The 20,796-nt window shown below is 40.3% G+C and overlaps 1 protein-coding gene across 4 annotated transcripts in view; it reads left to right on the forward strand.

Annotated features, from left to right (window-relative positions):
• The window catches only part of GAK (cyclin G associated kinase), a 149,835-nt gene that overhangs the window by 32,527 nt on the left and 96,512 nt on the right, over window positions 1–20,796 (forward strand). For 3 of the 4 annotated variants that reach the window (XM_073345849.2, XM_073345850.2, XM_073345848.2), the window contains exons 2-7: window positions 4,071–4,132; window positions 6,105–6,164; window positions 9,104–9,218; window positions 10,025–10,167; window positions 12,962–13,087; window positions 15,340–15,429. In XM_073345849.2, coding sequence (XP_073201950.1) covers window positions 4,071–4,132; window positions 6,105–6,164; window positions 9,104–9,218; window positions 10,025–10,167; window positions 12,962–13,087; window positions 15,340–15,429 — 596 coding nt within the window. The remainder of the gene's footprint in view (window positions 1–4,070; window positions 4,133–6,104; window positions 6,165–9,103; window positions 9,219–10,024; window positions 10,168–12,961; window positions 13,088–15,339; window positions 15,430–20,796) is intronic. The other variant, XM_078852971.1, reaches the window with a different exon arrangement.

Consider the following 20,796-nt stretch of genomic DNA (forward strand, 5'->3'; position numbering starts at 1 on the left):
CATGATGTTCTTTATGGATAAATACTATGAAATGGTGCTAAGTGTAGTAAGCTTGTTAGTAGAACCTGGCGTGGATACAAAATTTGTATCCGCAGATTTACAGGGCTCTACTTGTCAGGCCTGTTAGGAGTAGCTGTTACAGAACAGTGAACCCTTTGCCAGCTGGCACCAACTGTGTCTCACCAACTGATCAGCAAAAGCATTGGGCATGCTATTTCTCATGTCTTGTTCCATTACCCATACAGGAAGAGACTAAATGGCCCCAGTTTGTACGTCATATCCTCTGCACATGATGATGGGAACAGGGCTCTTTCCTCCTGCCCATCCGCTAGAATTGTGGGGGCTTATTAAGGATTTAAGTTGTTGTTGGTGGGTTTTGTTTATCACTATAGTGCCTCTGAGCCCTACTCATGGAGCACTCTACGAACACTGTGGGCTCTGTTCAGACGGTACAGAACCTGGAGTTAGAAAGTGAGGCATAAATGGGTAAACAGGAGAACCTGCAGAGAACAAACTTGTCACTTCCTTTGGGTTCTGCTGTCCCCCTTTTTCCCCTTTTGGCATTTAGAGGAAGTAGAGTATTCCTGATATGCTTGAGTCTGATGAGCTAGTGCTGCATGTTTGTGATTTACTTTCTAACTTGGAATCTATATCCAGTGAAAGACCCAGTACAAGTGCACATAGTGGGGTATGAATAAGCTGCTTTACTGGTAACGCTTATGTCTGTCACCCTTCTTTTATATTCTCAGCTGAGATATCTTCTGTGCCCTACTAGTTAGTCTGTCCCCTCCAGTGTTTCTCTCTCTCTCGCTCGCTCTGACTTTTTCCCTAGCCCCTCTGCTCATCTTGTTCCTTTCCTTCCACCTCATGCCCCCATGATTTTGCCTGTGCTTCCCCTGTATATAGTAGTTCCCTAAGGATACCAACAGCAGAGGGAGAGTCAAGGAGTTCTTGTAATTTCACTCTCTGTTGTTGGCACTATTGGAAAAACAAGATGAGTGGATCCTCTGTGGGATTCTCTTGCTGGTTAGCTGTTACTGTATGGGAATGTAGTGTTCGAACATAATTCTACAAAAGGGTTCTGAGTACCAGCTCTCTGAAAAGCCTGCTACTGAGCTGTTTGGATTGCTCATGAAGCAAATTCATCCTCCTGCCTTACTTGGGCAGTGTTCCTCATGCACAGAGCAGTTGTTCCAACATGTGTAAGGTGGCTGGGCTGGAGATATTAGCATCTTGTTCCCTTAGTCAAAGGGGATACCAGGTCAACTCCTCCTTGTCTTTCTTGCACTGCTCTCTTCCTTAGACCTGCTCTGTCCTCCCTTTCTTGTTGCTGAGTTATGAAACATTACAGGCTTATGACATCAGAGTTCTCTTCCTTCTCTTCTGTCTGATATAAAACTCTGAGAATATCATTGTTCAGTGGGACTAGGATAAGATCCCGTTAGAGGTATGATTGGTTTCCCACCACCTTCTCATTTTGTTATCTGCTCTTCCTCAGTTTACTATAATCTTACAGGGAAAATGATTCAACAATAGAAGAAAAACTGCAGCCAAATAAATAATTGATTTGTAGTTTTGGCTGTCATACATATCCACAAATGAAAGAAATTGAAATCACTTCCAAAATGGATTAGAACCATACAAATAGTTTGCTATTGGTGTATACTTACAGACAGCTGAACATTGTATTAAATGATCAGAAGTAGCTAATAAATAAGGAAAATAGACTGGCCCATGACTCACTCCTCTGTCACTTCCCATTAACTAGGAGGATTTGTTTTGTGTTCAGAGCTCTGAACCAATTTCCTAATTAGTTACCGGTAGGCATTGTGAAAAGAAGTTGAGGGTGCATACTATGTTTATCGCCAATAACAAATGACAGCTTGGTAACAAACAAACCACCCCACTTAGTTCATGAAAGCCCATAAATGTTTTGCTACTTCAAAAAATCATAATGCTTTTAACAATAGACTGATGGTAGAAAGTCCATCTATGTTTTGAAAATGACTCCACTTTATACACAACTCCAATCATCATAAATGATAACAAAATGTAGCTAAGAAAACCCAAATAAGCAATTTCTCTCTCCTATGTACTTGAAATATCACTGAGATTCCCTTTGAAGCCAGATGGAAGCAGTGCAAAATATTCACCCAGTCATGAGGTGAATTAGTCAGAATAACCTTGAACATTTATTAAATTTAGCCTTTGCAGGGTTGAAATCTGGGCTTTAAGACCTAAACTGGGGCTGTGTCTACACTATAGCTTATGTTGACATAACTTATGTCGCTAAAGGGTGTGAATAAACCACCCCCTTGAGTGACATAAGTTATGCTAATACAAGCGCCAGTGTGCACAGCACTGTGTTGGCAGGAGAAGCTCTCCTGCTGACATCGTGTCTGCCATGCTCAGGGGTGGTTTTATTATGCCGACGGGAAGATCGCTCCTGCTGGCAAAGGACATCTTCACCAGATGCGCTGCACAGTGCTGCTGTACCGGTGCTGCTGCAGTGCTGTACATGTAGACAAGCCCTTAATCAAATGAGAGGTGTGAAAAGTAACAAATATGTAAACTGACAGAATATCTTGACAGGGAAAAATCAGCCAGTGTCGCCTTTTTCTCAAGCTGTGGTGTGGGTATAACAAAGCGAACAGAGAAACTCCCCAGTTTGGGCTTCTTTTTGGTCTTGGTTTCTCTTTGGATATGGAGTCTAAATGCATTCCCTTCACTTCTGTCTCCTAAAGGGGCTACTGTTACAGCTCTTCCACTAAACCCTTCTGCAAGTGGAAAGAGGCTTAGCGGAAGGTGTGTTGAGACCCAGATATTGTCTTTTCTCCCTGTTGGAGGTAAACTTGATCCATGAATGATTTGCTAGGTGAAGAGGGTAGTAAAGACAGAAAAATTTGAACAAAGCCAGTTAAAACTTAAAGTGCAGTGGTTAGGCTGATGGTTCAGAGTTTGTAAGGCATGCCCTTCCATAGTGAAATCAGACTTCCCAGGTGGAGCATGGTGGTGTAAGCAGTGCTGCCTGAAGCAATGGTGGAATAAAGGGAGGCTCTGAGCTCCAAAAGCTGCCATTTCCCTTCTCCGGTATATGGAAGGGCTCGGAGACTGCACAAGGTGGATCTAATACCCAAAGAGGCCAACAGAGATCGGAGAGCAAAGCAGTGGGGGACCTGCTGTTAGTGAGAAATGGGGAAGGTGAACAGAGGGAGCAGCTGTGAACGTGTGTGCTTCAGAAAGTAGGGGAGCAGAGCAGTGAAGAGAAAAGGGTGAAGAAAGAAAAACAAAGTCGAACCTGCAAATAAGAGACTAAAGAAAATGAGAGAGACAGATAAAAAGCATGTGATATGGGAACTACTCCTGAACGTGTACAAGGCAACTTAAATGGGTGTCCAGGCATGGAGCCCTCCAAAAAAGGAGTGAGGATTAGGGATTGGCTAGCATCCTGAGAGAGCTATTGTGTTAGGCCATTAATTACACTAGTAAAGAGCCAAAATGTTCTCAAAAGAAGATACACACATTTGTAGGCATGAAATCATTTTAAGTTCACTTTAGTGAACGTTATTAGCCACTTCACTTTTTGGGTACTTTCTTTGGGGAGCTCTGTCCCACAGACTGCAACACCTTTAGCTCTTTGAATGTTGGGAGGTGTTCTTTTTGTGTCCAGGCCATAAATGAACCACCAAAAAAACCCTGACCAGAATGGACAGCATGTCAAGGATGCTTTTTCTCTGACCTCTGTAGTATGGCTGCAGGCCCACCCATATTTTGCCATATGGGAGGGGCCTGCTAACACAAGGGGCAATTGTAGAGGGCTAATGCATCAGCCTTAATCCATCCCTCTGAATCTTAGCAGAAGTCCATTCCAACTTTCCAATGCATTTATGGTATTCTTAATGCTGCTGATTAGGAATTGAAAAGTAATCGAATACACTCACTGTATTTAGAGACACTTCTAATATTAACTGAATTTTTTCTATTTATAGTTGTTAAAATAAAGCTAAATAATCAATTTACCTGGTAGAGACATTAATGAAATGTATAATTGACTTTTCTTAATCTGATAGGTGGGTTTGCTTTTGTATATGAAGCTCAAGATCTTGGCAGTGGCAAAGATTATGCTTTAAAGGTAATGTGTGTTTAAATCACTTTAAAGATTGAAATGTGTCTCTTGACTCAGTGCATTAGCATGATGGTCACTGTTGTATGTGTGTGCATACAAAACAAAAAAGTCAGAGCTGAAGGATTTTCTCCATTGCTTACTGTACCAGTCCAGATTCACATACACACTGTCCATTTACACAGTAGAGGAAACAGAAAATACTTCACTTTGTCAAAGCCAACACATACAAGGTGATGGGTAATAACTAGCCATGTCGGGGGGCAGTACTAACTCGTTTGTTTCAGGGAATAAAGATGTATCTCAGAGGCTGTATTTTTGTCTTGCCTAGGGAAGAACAGAAAGTCCCGCCGTTCACTGAGCTGGTCCATTGTTATGGGCATACATGTATTGGTGGTCCGATAGGGTCTACAGGATACTAGTACTGTATATAAATATAAGATTAAATCATGACTGAAGTGTGTTTACCAGACATGTCTGGGGAGTGGGTAAAGCAATTTCTCAAAGACAAACAAGCTGACACGTCTAGCCAGGTGTCATCAAAGTTGATGGGCCATCACCTATCAAGTGGCCATTCTTTGGCAAGGAACGGCAGCAGGAACAAACAGATCTTCATCCAAGGGCAGGTCTATACTAGAAGCGCTGCATCAGCGCAGTTGCACCACTGTAGCTCTTCTGGTGAAGATGCTCTATGCCAACGGGAGAGCGCTCTTCCATCAGCATAATTACTCCACCTCTGCAAGAGGCAGAAGCTATATCAGCAGGAGAGTGTCTTCCGCCAACATAGTGTTGGTCTGGACAGTGCTTAGATCATGGTAACGTGCATCTCTTGTGCAGGCCGGTCTTTTTCATACCCCTGAGTGACGTAAGTTAGATTGACTTAAGTGGTAGTGTAGACCAGCACTTAGCAGACAACAGCATGAAACCTCTTTCACCATGAGACTGCATGACTCCAACATCATAGCAGGACTGAACTTTTTCTAGGGGTAACCCTCAGGAAAATGCATTTCAGAAGGGGAACTGGACAGTCCAAGTGAGTGGCAAGAACACCCAAGTTCTCTCTCCCTATTGATCTTTCTGTTTCACCTAAGACAAGAGAGTGGCACTGTTGTCAGAAAACCCCAACCACTCCGTAGGTGCCAAAAGTTACAGCTACCCAAATCTCCAGTCTCTCTCCTCCCTCTGCCACTAGAATGGAGTTGCATTTCTTGATGCATAAATCAATAGCAAATTGGAAGTGTGGGGGACAGTATGTTTAATATTCACATAAATAAAATAAGGAAGATTGGTAGTGATGGTCATATTTAATTCCATTAAAAATTCCCTCGAATCTGCTGCACAAGTTTGTTTGCTGTAGCAAAACATCCCAGAAGTCCAGAAGACTGCTGCAGAACTAACTTCCAGTGGGCTCCATAATGCGTGGGGTTTGAGCGTGGGGAATTGCTATGTGCAGTAGTGCAAGCATGATTCTAGAGGCTGCGCTCCAAGAGAGAGAGAATATAGATAAGTGGCTCTCAACCAGGGATACACAGAGGTCTTCCAGGGTACATCAATTCACCTAGATCAGTGTTTCTCAACCTGGGGGTTGTGAGCTTCAGAGGAGCAATGGGATGGATTTAGGGAAGTCGCAAGTGCAGGGTCGGTGTTAGAAGGTGGCAAGCAGGGTAATTGCCTGGGGGACCCGTGAAGCTATGTTACATGCCTCATCCCTGGGTGGTGGGGCTTGAGTGTCAGACTCCGGAAATGTTGAAAACCACTGATGTAGAAGAACAGAAGACTAGAAACTTGAACTAGGTGACTAGAAACTTGGTTATTGTTGTGGTGACATGTCCAAATGCGATCAAGCCAGCTTTGACTCTTGCTCCCTGATCTTGAGCATTGACTGTTTTGTTAGCTCTAATTTTTCCCATATATGTGTTTTTATAAGTTTATAGTTCTTCAAAATTTTATATCCCTTTCAATATTCTTTTTTCCGATACAGAGGTTATTGTCTAATGAAGAGGAGAAGAACAGAGCCATCATTCAAGAAGTTTGTTTCATGGTATCCTCTTTGGGTCAAAATTCAATATTTAGAATGAAGAAATGAACATCCTGAAGACACAGAAAGCTTCTGTTCTTCACGATCCATATTGACACTGAAAGTATTTCTAAAGTATTTCTCCAGTGAAGAAAATCTCTGAAACCCTTGGCTTGGTACAGACCAATGAGTTACAGGATAAAAGGCTTTCAATCACATCAGTCCCCTGAGTTATTCGGCTCCTTTTTTTGTCATCTGTTCAAATGTTTAGCTAACATTTTAGTGTCATCCATAAAATTGAACTCTGGAAAACTGATGCCAAAGTAACTGTACTTCATAAAGAGTTATGGATATCAAACTTCTTTTTTAAATAAATTTATTGCACCTGCTATTTACTCCTTCCTTCAGTGACCAATCATAGGCTAGAGGTCACTAATTGCCGAGCCATAATTTGTGAAGTCAAAGGATGTTTCCACAGTACTAAAGTAAACAGCTGTAATGTGATGCATGGAATGGGAGATAGTGGTTTGGTCTGTCATAATTTTTGAGGGGAAATTCAGAAAATGTGTCATTTCCCAGTTGGATAAAAACTTGTTTAAACTTTCTACTCCCCTTGTTGAGTTGAACAACTCTTCTTCTCTTTCCCTGTTGTTGTATGGATATTGGTCTCAAAGGCCTGAAGAGTTACAGGTTTTATAAACTCGCTCTGTATAACATTAAACAGTGATAGATAGGTTTGGGGTTGGTTATTTTTAAATAAAGCCCTTGATTATTTGGGAAACACCTCTGAGCATTCATTTAATTTGAAAGTGTATTGGTTAAACACAAGAAAACAAGAAATTTAAAACAAGTATTTATTTTTAAACTGTGGTTGAGTAGTTATGCAAAAGAGACTTAGTTAGACCTTATCAAAGTCTCTCTCCTTTTGCTGTCAAACTATTAGTCTTTTATTTTCAGAACAGTCTTTCTTTGATGAAAAGGCAAAGGTTAATGTTACTCTGTCCTGATGTGAAGGGCACCTGCTTATCCTGTTCTTAACAAACAGGCAGACTAAAGGTGGAGGGAGAGACTGGATAGAAAAGATGGGTGAAATATGGCTTTGCTTGATATTTTTGGAACACTGGATCTCTGGTTAGTTACGAGTGGTTGCTTTGGCTGCCTATTCTACCTAGACACCTGCTGCTTTGACCCTGGTTAGTTACGATCTAGTCAGGGCTGTCATTTGGTTGGATCCTTTCTCCTTAGATAAGGCAGGCTTGGATGACTACGGTATAGTTGACTTCAGGATTCAATGAAACGCCAGGAGTGAGAGAGGGCAGGAAGAAAGAAACCGTGGGGCAGAAGGGAATACAGTACAGGATTTTGCATGTCTTTGTGGTGCTGGTAATTAGATTTCCCCGCTGGCGGGCTCAGGACTGGCTGTCATGATGATGCGATGACTTTCAGCACTCACAGGTGAAAACAAAGTTCCTTAAACAAGAGCGAAGCCAGCTGGCCTTCCCTTAGATGTCCCTTAAGTCCCTTAGATGAGTTGCGGTGCTGGCAGGTTGGAGATGGGATGCAAGGTGGGACAGGAGATAAGAGGGAGAGGTGAACTGAACTGATCTTTCCCCTACCTCGCACATGTCTCTTTTTAAGAAACCCCCAAAGAGGAAAAAGTGGGCAGCATAGTTCATCCCCCTCATTATTTTGTTCACTAATTAGGTCTAATATCAGGCACACCATTTTTTTACCTGTTATCTTCTGGTTCCACATCTTTTTTAACCAGCATAATTTCAACAGTCCTTGGATTATATCAGCATGGCCTTTTTGGTTTAGACTAATCCAGTTTCTTTGTCCGGTTCTCATTCACTTGTTACAACATTCAACTTTGTAAGCAATTTTGACCAATTTTTCAAGGTTATTGTAACATCTTGTGAACTTTCACATACTTTTTACATTTGAGTTCACAGGAGGGGCATGCTTTGTAGGCCCGAGAGTCACAACACTACTCACAGCCCTTGGCCAATACCCATTTTTAAGCGCTTGGCTTCATGCGTTCATGGCTCAATATACCTGTGGACCACAATTTTAGACCAGTTTTCAGAGTAGCAGCCGTGTTAGTCTGTATTCGCAAAAAGAAAAGGAGTACTTGTGGCGCCTTAGAGACTAACAAATTTTTTTGAGTATAAGCTTTTGTGAGCTACAGCTCCGATTAAGTGAGCTGTAGCTCACGAAAGCTTATGCTCAAATAAATTTGTTAGTCTCTAAGGTGCCACAAGTACTCCTTTTCTTTTTGCGAATTTTAGACCAGGGTCCCACTGTTCTAGTTTCTGTATAAACAGATACATTGTAAGCTCCTCAGCCAGTGACTAAAGTCACTTAGGTTTACTTCTCTCTCTTCCTCCCCACACTGGAATTAGGAGCCTGAATCCTCTTTTTTGATTGAAAGTGACATTTTAAAAAGTATTTTATAGTACAAAGTTTTTGATTTTCCTTTTTTATAATCTTGCTTATAACGAAGCTTCTTGGCTCTGATTTTTGTGAGACTTTTTTCTACCTAGTTGAAGGAAAACCATAACAGACAGAGCACCCCGGGCTAGTGTATAGACCTGCGTGGAGGGCACAGTGAACCTGCCTTGGTCACACAGCCAGAATGTCAGCAGATATCCGTGATTAAGTCTTGTTGCTGGAGATGTCTTTTACAAATACCTATATTGTTGCATTGCAATCATTGTCAAGAGAGACCAAGCTGTATCTAGATCAGAATCTGCATCTTCCAGAGCCATATTAACAGGTATTGACTTTTTTACTCTTGGTGACTTTGCCTTTAGTTCTCATTCTGTTCAAATGAGACACTGGTTAGGTTTTTCTGTTGTGTATATTAAACACACCCAATTAGACGTGTATGTGAGCTGGTTGTGCTTGATAGTATGAAGAAAATCTCTGACACACTTAAAGTTTTTCCTTGAACAAATCCCCAGAAAAAGCTTTCAGGTCATCCTAATATTGTCCAGTTCTGCTCTGCTGCATCAATAGGAAAAGAAGAATCTGATACTGGGCAGGGCGAGTTTCTTCTGCTCACCGAGCTTTGTAAAGGTAAAACCTATTTTTGTTCCTGAGTGGTGTGGCTTGTTTTAGGAACAGAGTAAATTCTTCCTAATGAATACGTAGATCTTGAACTGGAAAAGTGCAGTTTTACTACATGGAGAACAGCTAAACCTTATCTAGCAAGACAGCAATTTACCTGCTGTTAACTGACCTATTTTTCATATTTATGGGCCATTCTGAAAAGGAACAAGGTGATCAGTTTTTACTGTCCCCTTTATAATCTACAGTACTTCTCATAAATTCCCTCTAACTCTTCTCCTTTCAAGGTTAAACAAGCCAATGTTTGCAATCTCTAATTGTCTGTAAATCCCACCACACCTTTAACTACCATGGTTTAGACTAATTACTTGAAGCATTCAGACTTCCATTAGTTGCTTGTGTAGGAGCAGCACTTCCTGGCTAAGGGTGTTGTCCATTTTTTCTCAGCTGGAAGGGTGGTTTCTGACTCATGACCTGGCAGGAGTAGAGAGGATGGAAAAGAGTATACTGCATCTGTGATGAAGAGTGTCAGCTGGTATAGTGAAAGGCCCCTTTAAAATGATTCATGGCTAGTTTAGTCATTGATTCCTTGTTGTAAACCCTATGTTGTTCCCTGGTAGCTAATATTGGGCAATAAAATGTCCAGTGGGAATTGCTGGCATAGTCTGATGAAATGAAGGGGCAGTATTTATATCCAAATGGGATGGAAGCTCTGAATGCTTTAAAACTATGGATCATTTGAAGTAAGAGTATTTCCATCTGTCCAAAACTTAAAGCATTTGTATACTAACATGAATTGGTTCTATCTCCTGTAGGGCAACTGGTGGAATTCTTAAAGAAAGTTGAATCCAAAGGGCCTCTCTCGTGTGATACAGTTTTGAAGATATTTTATCAGACCTGCAGAGCAGTGCAACATATGCATAAACAGAAACCACCTATTATTCATAGAGATTTAAAGGTACAGTATAGAATTTAAGTGACTGCAACATTTGAACGAAATGTAAAAGCAGACTTCCAGGTTGGACTACAAAGTTGATGCTGTAGAACTAATGAAATTGAGACTCTTGAATATGCAGCATTTCAAATGATGGTATGAGTATATATATCCATCTCGTTGGGATTGCTGACTGGGAATGAAGGACACCACTACATGGCTTAGTGTTTAGACCGCATCTTTTACCTATATTTTTGGTGTTGGAAATACTTGTTGAATATCCTGTTAATTAAATTTTGGAGCTCAAACTGAAACCATGTAGTCTGTTTCCCACTCTTACTTTAATCTGAACAATAGTTCCTATTTGCTGGTAAGTATGCTCGTGACTGGAAGCCACACACATTTTGGTGGTAAGAATTTTTTAATAGCAGAAACACAAAGCTGTGAAAGGAAGAGGAGCATGTCGTCAGTGTGCTACTGAAATGCTACTTCTCTCTTGAATCTAGCAACCAGCTGCAGGGAGTGTGTCGTATTAGGATGGCTGGCATTTCAAAAGGCACTAAAATCTACCTTTTGTTGCAGTACTTTGTTTTGGAGCACATTGACTTTTGAACTAAAATTAATCAAGGGGGCCACTTATTTCCTGATTGGTTATTTTAAGACCTTTCATTCTTTGTCAGTCCTTTACAAATGGTATGGAAGGTCTTGAGTTCTGAAGTAAAACTGTGGCCAGTGCCATCCTGCTGGGAGGCACTATGCAGTTGCCAAGGGTTAGCATTTTGTAAAACTTGAAATTTTTCCTGAGACACTAGTTCAAGGGCAGCACCTTGAACGGTGTGGTTCCTGATAGACAATTTTACAAAGTTAAATAAATATTACATTATTGATTTCTTCTGTTACTATTCCAGTGCCTATTAAGAAAACCTGTCCCTGGCAGAAACTCAAAGTGATGGAGGGCAGGGGGAAGCAGAAAGCTGGTTTCATACTACAGTAGCTGCACAGGGAGAGGGCTTTTACAAGAAAATACAGGGCAAGATCTTGATCTTTGTGCTGCAACAGACAGTGGCCTCGCTAAAATGATCTAGGGAGGTGTATTTGCACTGCCGTTCCCAGAAAACTGAGTTTAGGTAGATGGAGGAGAAAACTTACGTCAAATGGTCTTTGTGCATCTTTTAAGCTAAAATGTTTTTGCTTTAATAACTATTTACAAATATAAATACCTTATCTTTGTTTGGCCCTAAAGTGAGTGATCTGGTATTGATTGTGTGGGAAAACGGGTGGTTGGGCTCAGTATCAAAGCTTTTGTAACTTTTCAAATTCTTAAAGATATTAGGATCTCTGAAATTCTCTGATATAATGCACCTTCAAATGGGTTGAGATTCATGCAGTGATCTCCACTGCAGACTTCCCGTTACTTCATTCCTTTGTTTGTTGGTGTGGCATGCTCTCCATCATTAGCCATTGTCAAAAGGATTCAGGGAAAAGCAAATGTTAATGTGATTTACATGCATGCAGCATTGTACAAACTGGTGCCACTTTTTAAAATGTTTAAATTCCACGTTAATTATAGGGCATTTTGAAAATAGTCCCGTGGCTCTCATACTTGAAACTGTCTGAATTAGTTTGTCCCCTTGAGTACTTGCCACGTGAAACAAAACCAGTCATTTTGTAGCATAGGGTAGGCATTTTCTTCATAATTAAATTTGGATTTTTAAAGTTCCCTGTGGGCTGGTTTTGGAAGAGACAGGTAGAGACCCCCTTAAAATATGAACACTCTACTGACATTCTTAGAAAGGTAGTGACCACTGTTTCTTAAAGTTGGGCCCAAGTAAGCATGCACATTCTACTCTGTGCCTTTGATATTAGTGTGTGCTGATTGTATTTGGTTGTTGCTGTGCCCACTATGCCAGACCTGGCGCATAAAGGAGCACACTAAAGAGTGGACTAACAGAATAGAAACCACTAAATGGAAGAGTCTGTTATCAGGGTGGGTCAAGGGAATGCAGCCTCAAGATACAATGTGCAAGATATTCCCTGCTCTGAGGCTATCACGATCTAAGGCTAATGGAGAAGATGAGATACAGTGGGAGGCCTATTGAAAACAGTTTAATTTTTTGAAGAAACATTTAATTTATAAAAAGAAAAGGAGTACTTGTGGCACCTTAGAGACTAACCAATTTATTTGAGCATGAGCTTTCGTGAGCCACAAGTACTCCTTTTCTTTTTGCGAATACAGACTAACACGGCTGTTACTCTGAAACCATTTAATTTATATTTTCACTTGCAGGCCTCACAATCAGCACAGAATCATCCCCCCCCCGCCCCCCCCAGCTATTAACTGGTGCTCCTGATAAGGTTTTAAACTACTCATTAATCTTGCAGGGCAATTTGTGAAAGACTCCTTGCATGTCTTTTCAAATTTAAAGCATTGGAAAATGTCATGCAAAACTAACATATGGAGGGACATGGATTAAATAAACTACAAGGTCCTTTGAGTTGAATTTGTTAGAAATAAAGATGTACTATTCCACAAAATAGTTCATGTCATTCAGGGCAAGCTGTCCTAGTGGCTAGAGAAAGGGGGAGAGCTTGAATTCCTGGGATTACTACCTGTTTTGCCTACGGCTTGGACCTTAAGCCTGTCACTTACTCTTATAGAGTCTTAAGTGTCCCCTCGAACATGGGATACCAAGTATTGATTCATTTTATTTAATGAATATGTGTACACTTCCTGGGTATGATTTAAAAGTGTGCATGAGCTACAGCCTTCATAAATATGTGTAACTCTTTCAATTTGTTAACTTCCCTCCATCTGCAGGTGGAGAACATGCTGATTAGTAACCAAGGGACAATTAAGCTGTGTGACTTTGGCAGTGCTACAACTATAGCACATTATCCTGATTACAGTTGGTCTGCACAAAAGAGAGCAACAGTTGAAGAGGAGGTGAGAAGCTTGACATTGCAGTTAATTATAAGATATTAAATTCTTTCTATTAGTGCTGCTCTGTTCATCTTAACCCCCAAGTTTACTTCATTTATGACTGTTCTAAGACAATTGAAGCCCTTTCAATTGTGAAATGGATTACAAGGCCTTATTTTTCGAGTCAGCTGCTGCTACATCGTTCAAATGCTGTCTGCCATAACAACAAAACAGCTTGTGTTTTTAAACTATGTTCCTGAGCACCTATCCTATCAATGGCCATGGAGTGCCTACTACTCTCTGATGTGGAGAAATAAAATGTAAACCCAAATTGAAACTTGACACAGTTGGTAGTGTAGCTTTTAATGACCTTTTTAATAAAAAGGGAGAGGAGTGAGGAATTGACTGCTATTTTCTGTTAGTATGTGAATTTTCACCCTCTGCAGAAAAGTAAAAAGTCAGTTGTGCCCCAGTGACTCTGATCAAATCTAATCAGACATGGCTTCTAAAACTGAATTGGGTGGCATGCGATGGAGCAGTAGGTCTGTTTGACAGATCTTGGACTAGACAGTATTGCTCTACTCTTAGGACAGCTGTAACAATGTTGGCATGTTCCCCCTTGGTATCCCCCTTGTGGGGATACTGAAGAATACCACATTTAACTGCAAGTGCAGGGAGAAATTTTAATTAGCTAACATAGAACACCCTATAAAACAAATAAACTGCTTCCCCCATATAAGGGCCCTCATGTTCCAACTGGAAGATGTTTCAAAAGCCCTTCACCCTTGGCCGTAAAGAAAGGTTTCAAGGGGCCACAGCCAACCTCCCCATTCATAACTGCCACCCCGAAAGCTGAAAACCCAGCCTCTAATACACACCTCTCCCATTTCATGGCAGAATCTCTCAGAGGGCCCACACAGGGGCTTGTGCTGGTTTAACCTATGGTGTGATTTTAAATGGGTTTAGTTAAATTGGCACAAGATGCTGTGTGGAAGCCAAGATCTGTATGTGGCTTTAAGATTAAACTCGATAAGTTTATGGAGGAGATGGTACGATGGGATAACATGGTTTTGGTAATTAAATATTCATGGTAAATAGGCCCAATGGCCTGTGATGGGATATTAGATGGGGTGGGATCCGAGTTACCCAGGAAAGAATTTTCTGTAGTATCTGGCTGATGAATCTTGCCCATATGCTCAGGGCCATATGCTCAGGGTTTAGATGATCGCCATATTTGGGGTTGGGAAGGAATTTTCCTCCAGGGCAGATTGGAAGAGGCCCTGGAGGTTTTTCGCCTTCCTCTGTAGCATGGGGCACGGGTCACTTGCTGGAGGATTCTCTGCTCCTTGAAGTCTTCAAACTACGATTTGAGGACTTCAATAGCGCAGATATAGGTGCGAGGTTTTTTGCAGGAGTGGTGGGTGAAATTCTGTGGCCTGCATTGTGCAGGAGGTCAGACTAGATGATCATAATGGTCCCTTCTGACCTTAATATCTATGAATCTGTTCTATGAATCTGTTTTAAACCCCTTTCTTTCAAAATGCAACTTGTCCATAGATCTGGCTAAGTACTACTAATGCTGACAAATCTTAATGTAGCGCGTAAAGATGGATTTACTTTAAGTGATTTCTCAAACCCTTCTAAATCTGTGGAGAAGGTCAATAATGAGACTCAAACTAAATCCATGAACTTGTCAATGAGTGTGCAGACTCTCACAGCATCAACTTCTTTTTTTGGGAGGTCCTGAGTACTAGCCTGCTTGCTTCTGGTCCCCTTCTCCTTTTTGGAACCTGAACTCATGGAGAATTGTCTGCTGGCCCTCTGGGAAGGGAAGAGAAGATGGTGCCATGCAGTTGGCGAACTTCTCACATGGGACGGAGGAAAAAAGGCACAAAGTAGGGTCCTTCCTCCAGATGCATCCTAAGGGCATGATATAACTGTTCCTTGTTTCTCAGTGTCACTCTCCCCTGTTGAGAGCATGTAGTCTGGTTTTGCTTGCTGTGTGTGGCTTGAAGGGACTACTACAGCAGGTACTTTTTAAATTACAGTTAAAATGTCATTCCTATAGGCTTCACATAGAGATACTTCCCTCATAACTGTATTTTGATACTGAACCAAGGACTTGCACCTTGAGTAATGTGCCCCAAACTAGCTTTTGAAGTCAGAATGCCCTTTTTACTTTTTAGCAGAACATTTTTGGAACGCTGTTTCCTGAGACTGTACATAAAGCATTGCTCAGGTCTCTGCTTCATGAACTTTTACTTTTGTTTCTGCAGATTACAAGAAACACAACACCAATGTATAGGACTCCAGAAATGATAGACTTGTATTCAAACTTTCCAATCGGTGAAAAACAGGATATATGGGTAGGAACTTCTGTTTCTCTTTGTTTGTAATGATGCCTGTTAGATATCATAGTTAAATAGTTCCTGTATTTCATCATAGTTGTGATGTTTAAACTAATTGCACATTCGCTGCTAGATGCAGTCTGAATTGATTGCATTGTTTGATATTAAAACAAAACTTCAGCCATCTGTATCTGATACATTTCAGGCAAAATAAGCTTAATTGGTATGAATTTTAAATCTTAATTTGGGCTGAGCTGAGGCATAGACCTCGGGAACTTTGTCCCAGCTCCTTCAATGCCTTGAAGGAATGTTGCAACAACTTTGCTTTTTCTCTGGAGGTCAGGACAGGGCTCTCTTGGAGTCCATGATCACTATGTGATTAGACAGAGGTTGCCAAGACACACAACTCTGACTTTGCTCATTCGCAAATCCTAGTCTCAGAGTAGTGAAGAGTGTGAAATGCAGGAACAACCTAAACATTAGTAGTTCTAAACTCTTGTTTGTGTAGAAATCACATATGTTTCTGTTGCAACTAAGTAGGATGGCAAAAGGCAGTGGCAAATGCGTAACCTTCACTGAAAGGATTTTGGTTGCATTTGAAGAGAAGTATTTAAACTCCCAGTGCATCTTCGGGTAACAGTGTCAGTGATGAGTCCTTTTGCATTCTTTTTGGTGATGTTACACATTAGTATTTTTCAGAGTATTGGATATTTTTATGAATGCACATGCTTAACTTCTAAATATTGTACCAGTGTTGGTAAACAAGTCTGTATGACTTTTTAAACATGTATTTTAATATCAAAGCAGAATAGACACTTGAACATTAACATTTGTGATGCCTGTTCAGAGCTATTGGAATCTCAACTACTGTCTAAACCTTTTAAACAATACATTTTTAAAACTAATTTGAGCTTTTTGTGTTCTGCCTCTGTAGTTGTCAATCTTCATATTGAATTTTTGAGAGAAAACCCAGGGTAATATAGTTCTTAAACACCTTACCCATCTATCAAATTAAATCCATACAAGTTAGACCACAATTGCATCCACTTATCTAAAACAGGAAAGGTAGAGCTCCATTTATTCAAAGGACTTGGACGATTGAAATCTTTGGGTTAGGGTAACCCAGGTATTCACTGACGTGGCTGACTACTCCTATTTAACAGTATGTCAGCTATTGTCACATACCTCTCTGTTCTTTAAAAGGGACGTGTTCCAACTAGTGGGGCTTATATAGAGCCTGCCATTCTGCTAAGCTGCCTTGTCTCCTGTCCAGTGGTCTGGGGTCAGGGAAATCAGAGTTGCATATCCAGTACATCACAACTGCAAGGGGCATAAGTGCTTTTAGTTTGTGATTTGGGTGAATGGTTGTACTTTACTTTCCCCCAGAGAGTTCAGTATCCTCCACTGCTCTCTTCTAAGTGCTTGTCACCATACTGTCTAGATGAATTTGTAGTGCTGCTGCTCAGGCCATAAAAAAGTCTAAACTTCAGTGTGGATCAAAAATGTAACTCCTGTTAACCACAAAGTTTCCAAAAATGCTTTTGCAGATCAGGAATACATTTAGATATTACTTCTGTTACTTCTTTGAGCAGTTACCAGGTTCTCAAATGTGGTCAGCATTCTCCTGGTTTCTGATTTATTTTATTGATTTTTCTCTGGCTCCTTTTCCAAAGTCTAGGCACCTTCTAAAATTTAAAGCACACAATTTAAAAAAAAAAAATCTTCAGAACAGTCCTTATACTTTCCAAGTAAAAGCCTTTCTCAAACCAAACACCTTACCTCACCATGTCATAATACAAAGGCCCGTCTCCAGTCACATCCTTCTTTAGTGTCCAGCACCTTTATCTATTGACCCCAATTTCCCTAAATTCCTGTGAGGGGGAAAATGGGCTTTGGAGCATGTTTGGATGGTTAACAAATCTGTCTGAAAGAAGGAAGTGAATTGCAGAGCCAAGAGAACCCCATCGCTGCCAGTGTCCTGCCAGCAGCTCCTCCTGCTGTTCTGAGAGTCCTTTAGCTCAATTTTTTTGTCTGGTTTCAGCTGTGTCTGTATGGAATGGGAGAAAGGGGGTCTCCCAGCTAACCAGATCCCAAACCAGGTAGGGCTGCCTGTTTAAAACAAGCATGTTGAAATCCACCTAGAAACTTGCGGGAGCCAGTGCGGCTCTTGGAATCTTGGTGCTGTATGTGTCCGGCATGATGTGCTACTTACCAAATGGGTGGCGTTGTTGTGCAGAATCTTCAGTATCCCACACCGGCAAAGCACGACACTTTGGGAATTCTGTATGCTGCAATTGATCAGATTCCACCTGAGCTGACTTCTGCTCATGGTCAGGTCACGTTCTCTGCATTTCACAAGTCACCATGACTTAGATGACCTGTTGATGGAAGAAGCTGGAAGATACTGTTTTTAAAGATTTTTGTACCTAAAATAAAGGTTTTATTTTAAGTAATACCACATTTTAGTAGAAATAATGGTGTCTTCTACCAGTTTTAATGGGCATCTCTTGAACTGAAGTTCCTTTTTTTGCTTCTATCTTCAGGCTGAGCTAAAGGAAAAATATTTTTGTTCCCTCAAATAGCAGGTCCTCCTGGGACTTGGCCTCCAAAAAAACCAAATGCTATTGTTTATCAGAGTTCTTCCATTATCTCTAGTGCTCGAGATTATTTTTGTCAAGGCTGTTTTCTTTGCTCCTTATTTTATCCAATTTATTAATTTTGGCTGATGCAGTTTCACTTCTTTAATGTGGCTTTATATCACTTATTTTAGGGTAATTCCTCTGAATCTTTATTGAAACACATTTGGCTGGTGTCTGGTGGGTTTCTAGCACAAGATGTTGATAGCACTAGAACTTCCAAAAGCAGAACCTTTTGACTTTTTCCTGTATCACAGCTCTTTAAAGTTGAGCTAATCAGATTTCTTTCTCTGCACATCTGTTACTGAGTGCATTTGCTCTGTTAAAGGTTAACTCCTTCTTACCTTTAGTTGTTAATATGAGAACATTTCCTGACTCTTCAAAGGTGTTTGTGTACAAAAATAAACAGTTTAGAAGATTAAACTGTAGTAAGCCAAGGCTGGATAGTCTTCATCCAAGAATTTGGAAACAAAAACAAGCTCACTGAGCTGCAAACACAAAAGTGCAACTTCATAGTCACCCTCCAGACATCTAGTATTAATCTGTATTACAGTAGGGACTCCATGTCCAACAGATAACCCATTGGGCTGGGTACAAACACAGTGAGAGTCTCTGCTCCAGCGAGCATACAGTCTGAATAGTCAAGACAGACAGAACATAAGAGGGTGACAAGGAGGCATAGAGAAGTGAAGTCACTTGGCTCAAGTTATGGTATAACATTGTATCCATGTGTTCATAGAGAACTAAGGGTGATTCTGTGAATTACACTGGGTATTTCTTCAGTACCAGACAAAGTAACTAAGAAAGAACTACAAAGAATTGAGTAATGTAACATCTTATTAAGCATGTTCTTTGTGATGGTGAATTGTACCATTTTTAACTTGTAAGAATTCTTAGTTAAAACTGATTTATATAATGTAGATGGACAAGGGACTTTTATAAAGGAAGAGGCTATTAAGGGAACTTGGAAACCACAGGGTGGTGTGTTGCATCTTGGGTTTTAAAAACTGGTTAAGAGAGCAAGCAAGTGTAGGAATGAAAAGCTATTTTTTCATTGTGGAAAGATGGTTTATATCTTAAGATTTTAGGAGACCTTTAGTGAAACTGTTTGGTTAATATATTGGGCAAAATTTACTATGCACACAATTCAGAGACTAGTGAAAATCATGAAGGCACCCAGAACTTAACTAGTGTAACCCAAGTAGGTGTGCTAAGTAGATAGCCGCAAAGTGACCGATAGCTATCAAAGTAAATATCTGTAAGTTAAAGCACTTTGGAAGGAAAAACTTAAATAAACCATATACACTTATGGGTTCTGAATGATTGACACCTTAGAAAGTACATTGAGGTGTCGTTATGGACGGGTGAAGGAAGGCAGCCTGCTCAGTGCACAGCACCCATCAGAATAACTAACAAGATATTAGGCTACATTTTAAAGAGAATAAAGAACACCATTACCTAGGTGTTCTACAAATCAGTGATACACGTTGGCTTTGAATGTTGCAATTTGATCACCCCTTGAAAAGGAGGTAGCTGAAACTGGCCAAAGAATGGCAGCAAAAATAATCAGGAGAACGTGAAGTTTCCATATAGAGAATAAAATAACACTGGAACTTAATCTGGTAGAACAAAATGGGATATGATTAAGGTACTCATATAAAATAATGGCCAGTTGAGTGATACTTTTCACCCTTTCCAGAAAAAGATAACGCTAGAGTTTAAACAGAACTAAAATTATACAGAATATAAAGTGATAACTTGTGACTTGTTGGTATAAGATAGGATTGAGACGGAAGGAGATGAGTCACTATTTTGACCACTTTCTTCACATGGTCTTCTATTAGTGCAAGTAGCCACCATGGCTAGATCTATGAGATGATTGCTAGCAGGGTTAAGAAAAAATTTCCAGGGGGATTTTGCACAATTTTCCAGAAGCATTCTGAAAATCTTGCTGTTCTCTGAAGCATTTGTTACAGGGCACGCTTTTTTCTAAGACCTCTTGCTACACTAGATGGACCACTGGTTCAGTATAGGATCACCACTTCTATTCTTTTTTTTTTTTTTTTTTTGGTATCTAATGTTAATCGAAGTATCCAAATTTACCTGAAAACATTAAATGAAATGTTCTCCTTGACTCATCCCATTATTCTTGGATTCTTGCAACAGTAGAACTCAATCCTAACTTTAGGCACGTGCTGTTTCCCAGGGCAAATTGTGTGGTATCTATTTTCAGTTATGGAACTGAGTCCCCCACTAACTCATTGGCCTCAGTGTATCATTGTTTTATTGAGGTTTCAATTCTCTTCTGGAATTGTTTGTAAAAAAATTAAAGAATTAAATGGGCCTTTGCATGGGATGCTGTTTGAATAAAGTGATTTGCGCTTTGCAAACTACCCAGTTATGTACTTAGTAACAGAATGAATTTGAATTAGGAGTAGAAAGGACCAAATCCTTTAAGTAGGAGTGACTTACACAGAAACTATGAATGTAGGATTTGGCCCTTAAAAATAGAACATCTCTCTCTTTGGACCTCCTACTCTAAAAATCATTGTGCTACACTTTGCTACATATATAATAAAGGTGTTGATACCTATATGACTGTATATTATACTATAATATAAATCCTTCAATGTGGAGAGAATTTTAAAAAAAAAATCTGAGACTGAGGAAACTATTAAACCTTTAATCATAATGGCAAAACTACCACAGTCTTCATGCTGCTAGAAACTGTTAGTTTGTGTAGACTAGG

Source organism: Lepidochelys kempii, chromosome 5 (assembly GCF_965140285.1).
Source record: "Lepidochelys kempii isolate rLepKem1 chromosome 5, rLepKem1.hap1, whole genome shotgun sequence".
NCBI classification, from domain to species: Eukaryota; Metazoa; Chordata; order Testudines; family Cheloniidae; genus Lepidochelys; species Lepidochelys kempii.